The 10,631-nt window shown below is 46.5% G+C and overlaps 1 protein-coding gene across 2 annotated transcripts; it reads right to left on the bottom strand.

Annotated features, from left to right (window-relative positions):
- Nucleotides 1–943: 943 nt before the first annotated feature.
- ZNF134 (zinc finger protein 134) lies at nucleotides 944–7,862 on the bottom strand. 2 transcript variants are annotated; one of them, XM_019634195.1, is made up of 3 exons: nucleotides 7,616–7,862; nucleotides 6,031–6,136; nucleotides 944–2,730 (listed from the first exon to the last, which is right to left on the bottom strand). In XM_019634195.1, the coding sequence occupies exon 3, from the start codon at nucleotides 2,637–2,639 to the stop codon at nucleotides 1,506–1,508; it is 1,134 nt and encodes a 377-aa protein (XP_019489740.1). In that variant the 5' UTR covers nucleotides 2,640–2,730; nucleotides 6,031–6,136; nucleotides 7,616–7,862; the 3' UTR covers nucleotides 944–1,505. The 2 variants fall into 2 exon arrangements, with proteins under 2 accessions (XP_019489740.1, XP_019489739.1); XM_019634194.1 differs by lacking the exon at nucleotides 6,031–6,136.
- Between the last annotated feature and the right edge of the window lie 2,769 nt (nucleotides 7,863–10,631).

Here is a 10,631-nt window from a genome sequence, read left to right as displayed (position 1 = left end):
ATTCCACCTAAGTGTCTGGAAAAACTGGAAGACTGCACATCCATACAGTGACTCTGCCATCTTGCTCCAAATGCCTTGTGAAGAGAACCTCTTCCTCAGTAGCAAGAAAAACTGGCAAGAACAAAGGCTGTTTCCCAGCAAGCCAGCAGGAATTTTGGCTGGTCACAATATCTACATCACTGGACCACAATATCTCTATTCACAGTTCTAGGGTTACTGCCCATGCAGGAAAGACATCAGGTAAAGAGCTCAGAGGCACAGGAACAGAGGAAAACTTAACATTCTTTGCTCTGCCACTGACCTTGGTCATATGACAGCCCTGGAGATCCTGAGAGTTTTCATACAGCCATAGTGGCTGCAATGTTTATGGGTGTGTTTTGTTTGTTTGTTTGATGGGTGTTTTTACAATGGGCAAGGGGCCTGAGTGGCTCTCATCTGCTACAGTCTCTCCAATCCCAATTATCCACACCCAGTGTTTCTGTATTAATTTTGTTTCCTTCCTGGACACAGGTTTTACAAGCTTATGTACTAGATTCTGACCTTCAGGGCATGTGGCTCGTGTCTGGTCCTGAGGAACAGCTTCCCCTCAACAGTGCTGGGGAACATGAGATACATGCTGGAAACAAGACACTAATATAGTTCCCAAACACAATGTAGATTGTTACAACAGCCCCTTCAAGGTGACGTCTGGGCCCTCCACTGAAATCCAGACAAAATCGGTCCTACAAGGCCCTGAGTTCTCACTTAAGCAGCTTTTGTCAGCAATGGGAATTAATGCCAAAGCTGGACTAAGAATTGTTCTCTTACTAACGTGCTGTTCGTTCCATCTGAGGCACACCAACTTGGAGGCCCCCGCCCCCCCCCCGAGACAGTTTACCTCTTCAGTTTGGCAGAGCTTAACTGTTTTCAAACCACTCCAAACAGTAAACAGAACCAAAGGACCTCCATGATTAAAGGTAGCTTAAATAATGTCTTTATTATCACACAAACCAGAGCAACACAACGCAAGTAGTTCTTCAGGCTGTGTGACGGGAGGCTGGAAAAAAACTGTCATAACTATCACAGGAGATGAACAATGTTCACGGAGAAAGTTAACCTTTTTTGCTACCAGAACACAACTTAGGTCCTCTTGCTAAAGATGGGTCATGTCCACACCTCTACCAGTCAGTGGGGAGGGAACAAGGACCTCCATTTAACTCAGGTTTGTTATAATTCCCTCCAGGGATTGGAGAGTACAAAATTCTGTGTTCTCTGAGAATATTAAGGTAAGTAAGCTGGTACAGCTGAGATGGTTTCAGCCAGGCATTGACACAGAAATCTGGCAAGGAACCTGAGCAGATGTGAAAGTGCAATACAGCCCCTAAAAAGTTCCCATGTACCTGGCATTCATAAGGTGTCTCCCCAATGTTAATGTATATATGAAACTGAACGTCTAATTGATGTCTCTCTCTTAAAGGGTAATCAAAGAGCTCCTTTCCATGAGTCCTGTTGTATTGAAAGCACTCCTAAAGCCTTCCTGCAATGTGAATTTTCTGGTGCCGAATAAGGTGGGAGCTTAAGCTATAGGCTTTCCCACATTCATTGCACTCATATGGCCTTTCTCCAGTGTGAACTTTTTGGTGCCGAACAAGGTGAGAGGTTCTGATGAAATCTTTCCCACATTTGCTGCATACAAAAGGCCTTTCACCCGTGTGAACTCTCTGGTGTGCAATAAAGTCAGAGCTTCGACTAAAAAATTTCCCACATTCAATGCACTCAAAAGGCTTTGCCTCGGTGTGAATTCTCTGGTGTTTAATGAGGGTATATTTGTGGCCAAAGGATTTCCCACAGTCATTGCAAACGTAAGGATTTTCTCCAGTATGGATGCTCTCATGCTGAACAAGTGTGGATTTGTGTCTGAAGACTTTCCCACAATCGTTGCACTTATAAGGCCTCACTCCATTGTGAACTCTCTGGTGTACAATTAGATTGGAGTGATGGCTAAAGTATTTTCCACATTCGCCACACTTATAAGGCATTTCTCCAGTGTGAATTCTTTTGTGCTGAGTAAGATTGTCTTTGCGGCTAAAAGATTTCCCACACTCATTGCACTCGTAAGGCCTCTCTCCCGTGTGGATTCTCTGGTGCTGCACAAGTGTGGCTTTGCGGCTGAATGCCTTGCCACACTCACCACACTCATAAGGCTTTTCTCCAGTGTGGATTCTCTGGTGCTGGACAAGTGTGTCTTTGCGGTTAAAGGCCTTTCCACATTCGCTGCAGTTGTAATGCATCTGTCCAATGTGAAAGGCCTCCCCATTCTCAATGCTCCTTGTCTTCCTCTTGCTTCGGGTGGCCTTTTGCTGATGACTGCCCAAACCTGCCTGTTTCTGCTCCTCCTCACATGTGAAGGGCTTCTCTGACAAATGAGGTTCTTCACAAACTCTACAGTTTTTCACAAATGAGGTCTTATCTTTGTTCCTTCTTAAGGATTTCTCTGCATTGTAGTGCTTCTGGTGCTGGTGCAAGTTTATGCTGAATAAGAATTCTCTCCCACATGCCTCACATGTGTAAGGTTTCAGTTTATGGCGTGTTTCCTGGTGTTCATCCATGTGCAAAATATCTTGCAAGATGGGGTCACATATGTCACAAGGATGAGCCATTTGAGTCGATGAACCTGTCCTGGAGGTATGATTTCTATAAAAAAGCTCTGCTCAGACGGTACCTCTTCAACCTCTGCTCCACGCCAACAGCCTGAAGGCAGAAAAATGCTGTTGAAGTGCATGCTGACTTTGGTGGGAGGGGGCAAACCCATTACAAATGTATGTCTAGCACAGCCAGGATTGAGTCCATGGGTTACATGGTAGGACAACAGATTTGGGATCAGGTTAAAGAACAAGCTGCTATACATTACTAGGCTTCAAGGGTCATAGAATAGGGAAGGCCTTACAAGGGACAATGACACGAGAATGGAGTGTGTAGCTCAGGGAGAATAGGCAGGCAGGATTTCCAACTTACTCTTTGTAAATGACTTAAAAGGGTCTTGGCTATTGGTGACAAGTGAGTGCTACACGAAATCCATGTCCAAGCCCATAAAAATATAATTTAAAACCAGTTAATTTGTATTGAAGAACTATTTAAGGATATGTGTAGGTCTCTCAATACAGGTATGAGAGCACTCAGCCCTGGGTCAGAGGTCAGAATTGAAATGACAAGTATATAAAGTGTCCAGAAAATGGGGAGGAAAAAGTAGAAATAAAGTATAGCCTATATCCTGGGTGCCAAATAGTAGTGAGCACAGGACAGGTTTCTGGTGCTATTAGAACCCAGCCCTGAGGTCACCCTTTCCCTAAGCTCTCATTCACCAGGGCCTGACCAAGCCCCTCCTGCTGTAGCTAGAGTCATCATGACCTCTGTCAGGCACTCAGTGTTCCTTCTCCTGCTATAATTCAGCAACCACAGAGGAGCTGCAAGATACAAGTCAAAGGAAAGGCAGGGCAAGTGTGTGAGAAAGCTACCCACGGCAGCCCACCTACAAGAGATTAAAAGAAAACTAATTATTACAAAATGAACATCATAAATGTCTTGCAGGAACAACCCAATGGGTCCCACAAGCAGTGACCATGAGTACAATTCATAACACAGGTAGGTCGAAGGAAATATCAGTTAAAGGAAGCGGGCAGAATCTGGAGCACAGAGGTGTCATGAATGTGGATAAAGCCATGCAGGCAGGGAGAGGCCAAGCAGGGTAGTATCCACTGGGCCGGCCACAAGATTTCCGACCCTGAAACCCTAACTGGCAAGGGTTTGGGGCAGCAGAAGCACAGGGAGTGGAGAAGACAGTACACACAGCCGAGCTCTGGTACCCAGAGGAAATGTGTGAGAGAATGAAGGAAAACAGCAGTGCCCATGGTCCAGCTATGAAAAGGAAATGGCAACCTCTGGGGGAAAAAAAGAAGAGCAGGGCACAGCCTAAAAAACTAGAATACATGGAGCCTCACCCAGGATGGCTATAAAGCAAAGTGTAGAAAGCACTGCATTGTGATGAGTCTCTGTGCTTTATCAAGTAGTCCCAACTCCTCCCAGGAGAAAAACACAAACACATCCTCAAAAGTCACATGACACTGTGTTAAGCAGACAACCAAGCACAGGGACTCCTGGTCTGTTCACCACATATTCATTTTCCTCCCCAACTAAGACAAGATATCAGGCCTTTGTGTGATTGATGCATCATCTGTCCTCATCTTCCATTAATCACTTTGTCCAGCCCAGAACAACAGGCAGGTGGGCAGGTGGACAGACACTATACAGTCTGGGCCTGGCATGCAGGGCCCACTCTTCTCCTGCCAGCTAGTTCCCTGGGGTCTAGAGATTATGCCTCTCATACACAAATTTGAGCTCAGCATTCTCCCTAAAGACCTCAGTACCAGAGCCCTCAAATCATGAATTAAGATTCCATCTCCATGTACATGTCACTCTTCAGACCACACCTCCCTCTTATCTATGGACACTCACAACACAGGTACCTCCCATATGCAAATTTGCACACAGTCTCCAGAGAATGCTTGGTTAATGCATCCAGGATAGCAGCAGGCCCAGTTGATGGCCCCCACTGCCATGACTATCTCTAAATCCAGCTTTTAAATACCTACCTCCTTGAATCAACTTCAGCAATACAGAACCACATACAGATATTAGATAAACCCCGCCTTTTCCCACTTTGCTGTTGTACACTGAGAATGCTATATCCTCATCAGTCACAGGTTTAACACTAAACTCTCATTTAAAGCCCATACCCACTGGCCTTCTACTGAAAGTACAGTGACTCTGCCAACTGACCCAATTGTCCCTGAGCTAATTTACCAGCTTGACTGAAACTACCTGCATCCCACCGAAAGTCACCACAAAAGCCCGGGAAGCACTGAAAGGGAAATAAGCACCAGCTCTGGCCTCAGTTTCATCTCATCTCTATTACTGTATACTCCAGCATCCATTTCATGTCCACCGTCTCCCTGAAGACTTCACCTGCCAGATCTTATTCTTCTCCCCCTGCCCCAACCACAGACATTAACTTTCCTTTTCTTATCGCTCAAGTGCCTCCTACTCCCACTCTGCTGTGCCCATCCCCTTTCCAGACCCCCAAATGGCATTGCCACCATGACATAAAGATTCTCTCTCTAAATCTGAAACACAGCTCTACCCTAAACCACATACTGGCTGCCACCTTGTGGATGTCTCCAACTATAATCCCTTCTCTGAACTCCAAACTTGTGTGTCCAGCTGTCCACTTGATATCTTCACTCAGATGTCTTTGGAACATCGCAGACTCAATATGGTCAAAACCTAACTCCTAATATTACTCCCACCACCAACTTGTTCACTTGATCTCAGTTGAGGGTTTTTCGATCCTTACACTGTCTCAGGCCAAAAACTGTGGGGCCATCCCTGACTCCTCCTCATCTTTTTCTCACCCTTCACATCAGACAATCACTCCCTCCTCTGTTCCAAATCTTCCATGGCCCTCACCACTCTCGGAATATAAGTCCAGCCCCACAGGCTGTCATTCCAAAGTTTAATCCTGTCCCCTGCTCAGATCACACCAGACATAATGGAGACTTGAGGTTTCCTGAACACTCCCAGTGCAGCCTCAAGTGATGCATTTGCACAGGCTGGTGGGATACTGTCCCACACTTCATCCCACTTTCTGCTAGAAATAGAAACCCTTCCATATAATTTGAGAATAGAAGTCGGAGTATAAGACCTTTGGTAACACCGGAATCCCCAAACCCAATGGCAGGTAGAAGGTAAGAGTCCTGAGACACCATCATTCACCATACTTTGTTGCCAAGATAATAGGGTGAGGATGGGTTGAATGAGGAACTGCACTCTGCAGGGATCATAAGCGCTTCTACCACCACAGCAACCTGCCAGGAAGAGGGAACTGGGAGTGATAGATTACCACAGTGGGGTCTCATAGACTTAACTATTCTGCTAACTCCTGTACTGCCCTTTGGTGAGGATGATTTCAGGTTGATTAACATCATATACTCACACCATAGTGATGCCTCTTATCAGCAGTGTGACCATGAACAAAGATCTGTGTCTCAGTATCTTCATCTGTAAAGCGGCAATAATAGTGGTACCCACCTAAACAGGGCTGCTGTTTGTATCACACATGTTAGTACATGTCAAATACCTTTGAATTAGCTTTTACTATACATGAGCTTAACACTTTGCAAATGTTTTTTGTGCAAGTGAAGTGATAAAGGCAAGAACTTCAATCAATTATTAAGCACGGGTATAAATCTGAATCCTATCTATGTTTTTAACAGACCACCTATGTATACTTGTAAAGAGTACACTAGTCCTTTCACAAAACCAGCCTACCTGGTACATACTCACTCCTCTGAAGATGAGCCTGCTAGTGTAGTGGTGCCTCATTAGAGAAGCTCATCATCTCTCTTTACCTCTGGAACTGGGGAACTGATGTACCAGTACCTTGGATTGGGCTGAGGTTGCTCCACTAGCCTGGCTGACTTTTCTTCTTCTCCACAGGCAGTGCCTATGGGGGCAAGCTGAGTCTACAGCGTGGCAAACCTATAGCACCTCACACTTTGCTCTCCATCCCAGGTCAAGCTCTTAACACCCGCCAGCCCTCTCTTCCTGCTAACATCAGCCAGATTCCTTTCATCCCCATCCCCTCCTTTCTAAAGGGAATCTCAGGGATGTCCACCCTTTCTCCCCTGTCCTCCAATCTCTCTCACCTTAGGAGAGAGGTTTTATTTATTTATGTGTAAAATAACATCCTTAATGTTCTTCCCTAAATCTGATCCCCAGGCTTTCACCTGAGGCCTCATCCCTCAGAGGTCTCCAGCACAGCTCGCTGTGCAGTACCCCAGACCTGCATGTCCAAATAACCATGACACCTCCACTGTGAGGCACCTCAGATTTACCATGTCCAAAACCCAACTCCTGATTCCCCTGAAAGGTGCTCCCTGCTCCAACTTACACATTTCCATTTCTTCAAGATGTTCAGAGGGAGGGGAGAAATTTTTTTGGATAGGCGTTCATTCCCTATTTCCACTCACAGTCATATCTAATACAGCAACAAATTCTGTTGGTTCCATCTGTAAAATTTCTCCAGAATTTAGTGACTTCTCCACCCACAACACTTCCTGGCACTGCTCTGGTACAGCCACCACCACTACCACATTCCTGGAATCTGTGGCCTCCTCTCCGGCCTCCCTTACCCCATCCTCATCATCCCCACTCCACCTTCATCAATCCCACCCCACCCTTCCGTATTCCGAGTGAATACTGGGGTACTTTCAAAATACTTAATCAAATCCTGTGCCTCCACCGCTTCCAGAGTCCTCCTAATGAAGACACTCGCCTCACATTCACTACAGGCATGGCTAGTACTCACACTCCGCTCCCTGCAGATAGAAAGACCCCACCTCCCCGAACGCTCCCGGCCAATCCCACCTCACCTGGCCTTTGCTCTCCCACGTCCCATCACACTGGCTATTGGAAATGGGGGCTCCACCCACAAACGCACTGAAGCCTGGGCTGTACTGACGGTGCTAGATTCGGAGGTGAGGGTCGGGCCGCGTCAAGGTGCGGGGAAGACAGCACCTACCTACACTGGGCCCATCCCCGCGGCCGCCGCCATCACAGTCTGGACCGTGCGGAGCCGTGTGGATCCCAGGTCCAGACCCAGGTCTTCTCGGGCGCTGCCACCGCCGCGTCTCTTTGCAGTGGGGACGAGACTCCTCCCTCGCCTTCCCGCTTCCGTCACCTCACAACCAAACCACAGCTCACACGCCTCTGCTCCCAGGGTCCTACCAAAAGCCGACAAGATGTCCGCCGTGAGGAAGACGCCGGAAGACACGCTCAGGCGTCCTCCGCACGTACGGAAACGCCCTCAGCAGTGCCTCCACCGCGCAGCGCAGAGGTTTCTGGGTAATGTAGTTCTTTCTCCCTGGGCTGTAGCCCGGCACCGTCACCCTCGCGCCCGGGGTGGATGCCTGTAAGTGCTGCAGAGGGCGATGGGAAATGGTGCCTGAGGCTTTAAGGATTTAGCGAGGCTTGGCGCCTCTTTGAAGAGTCCGCACCAGCTTCTGTGCAGTGTATCCTGGGGGGGGGGGGGGGGGGGGGAGGAAGAAATGTTTAAAGACATGTTCTTTCAGATATTCCCCAAAGCTACAAAAGCAAATGGACGTGCCACATAAAGTGTCACTGAGTTCACTCATAGCCCACTCCTATTTCCTTGTTTTTTAGATAAGTGTACATGGAAGCTTTAAGTCAGTTTTGTTAGCTTCACTTGGGTCAGGGGTAACAGAATTGTTCCCAGGCAGGACTGCGTAGTTTAGTCGAAGAAATGAGGTTGGGGGCGCCCTGAAACAAGTGACTAACTGGAGTACTTCCTCTTGTTAACCTAAAAATAAAAGGCCTTTCAAATTGAGGTTACAAGCATTTATTTGAGATCAATAAGAATAGCTACTTGGGGGCCGGCTAAGTGACACGCTGGTTAAGTTGGCTTGGGAGCACCAGCTCTGAGCATCAGGGCCCTGGTTCAGATCCCACATGAGGGCAAGTGACACTGCGCCCTCTACAGCTAAGATGGTGAACAACAGCTCTACCTGGAGCTGGGCTGCGTGAGTCACTGGTGATGGAGAAGGCTGCAGTGGGACATATACTTATGCAGTGGGCTGCCATAAGCTACTGTGAGTGGCTAGCAGCTGGCATGAGTGGCCAGCAGCCAACATGAGCTTTCATGGACTGCCATGAGTGGCTGGCCAATGGCCAGCGACCAATTTGCCTCAGCTGGGAAGAGCACAATGATCACAATACCAACATGGGCCAGTGAAGCAACGTCCTCCACAACTAGACTGAAGAACAAAAGGTCAGCAACTTGTCTGTTCCCCTCCCCCAATTCCCCAATAAATCTTAAATTAAAAAAAAAGAATAGCTACTTGGGAGTCACTGATTCAGGCAGAAGACCAAATAGTGTTCTGATTAGGGGTATATATGGAACAGGGAAGGGGAACAGTTACATCAATGGAAGGAAGGCATTGTTATTGGTGCAGATAACATAACATAGTGATGTTAATTCTATACAATGTTTTTAATTTTCAGTGCAGTCAGTCATCATCAGTCTAATAATCATAACATCTGCTTTCTTGTTATCTTTGCAAGCAGTTCTTTGGGATACATTGCTTTAAGCCCAGTCCAGAGGTTACTTTGCCATTTTAACATTTTAGAGGTTTGATGCAATAAGACAAGTAAGGCAGTTCCTCTGAAATGGAAGCTCTGGTTCCATTTTAAAGTGGATCTATTTATTATTTTCTTGACACTCTGGTTCCTCAGAAATTATTCCTGACAGGGCCATAGGGAGTAAGAGAGAGAAGGGATTACTGTGACACTTTGAAACAGAAGGTAAAGGAAGGTGCCTTTTCCTGCCTGTATAGTCACAGATGGTGTCCAACCCAGAGACCATCACTCTTTAATCCAAAATATATTTCTCGGCCCAATAACTGAAACATATTTAATTATTTTTAGAAATATGCCACCTATCTGAAAAGAACCATTATAATTGCTCTTGTGTGCCAGGACAGTGGATGACATAGTCCTAGTAGCAGCAAATGTGCAAAGGAGACATCTGAACACAGAAATAAAGATTTGGAACACCATGATCTTTGTTCTTTGCGAGAAATTGATTCTCATTTCACTTGCAATTAAAGTGTCTAAGTTGTGAGTTGAGATTATGGTAAACCAAAAAAAAATTTTTTTTAAAAAAGGAGGAAGAGAGGAAAGGGAGGAGGAGGAGGAGGAGAAAAATGAAGACAAACGTTTGTGAATTGTTTAACTTACTGGAAGTTATTAACAATAATTATGTAGTTATTCACAGATATATGCAGGAATGGCTCTGGGGATCATATCTGTAACAGGTGAAAACTTAAAATGTCAGCAAACTTTGAGCTGGGGACACTGAAATCTGAGAAGTAAAAGAATGGAGTTGAGGGCCGGCCAAGTGGCGTGTTGGTTAAGAGCTGGCTTAGGACGCCAGCTCTGAGCAGCAGGGCCCCAGTTCAGATCCCACATGAGGGCTAGTGACACTGCCCTCTATAGCTAAGATGGTGAACAACAGCTCAACCTGGAGCTGGGCTGCCGTGAGTCACCGGCGACGGCATAAGCTGCAGTGAGGCTGCAGTGGGCTCGCCATAAGTTACTGTGTGTGGCCGGCAGCCAGTGTGAGTGGCCAGCAGCTGGTGTGAGCTGCCAAAAGCCACCGTGAGTGGCCATCCAGAGGCCAGCGACCGATTTGCCTCACCCAGGAAGAGTGCAATGATGGTGCCAACATGGGCCAGTGAAGCAACATCCTCTACAACTAGACTGAAGAACAAAAGGACAGCAACTTGTCTGTTCCCCTTCCCCTGATTCCCCAGCACTGTTCCCCTCCCCCAATTCCCCAATAAAATCTTAAAAAAAAAAAAAGAATGGAGTTGAGCACTTGTCTGTGTTGGAACCTTAAGTGCATGGAACAAATCTGAAAACAAGAGACAAAGACCCCAGCCATCAAAGAGCTTATATTGTATTCACGAAAGACTAAGGAAGAGATGAGAAAAAAACAAATGATTATATAGAATGTTAGA

Source organism: Hipposideros armiger, unplaced genomic scaffold (genome assembly GCF_001890085.2).
Source record: "Hipposideros armiger isolate ML-2016 unplaced genomic scaffold, ASM189008v1 scaffold_1534, whole genome shotgun sequence".
Taxonomy (NCBI): Eukaryota; Metazoa; Chordata; class Mammalia; order Chiroptera; family Hipposideridae; genus Hipposideros; species Hipposideros armiger.
This window is presented reverse-complemented; position numbering and strand designations above follow the sequence as displayed.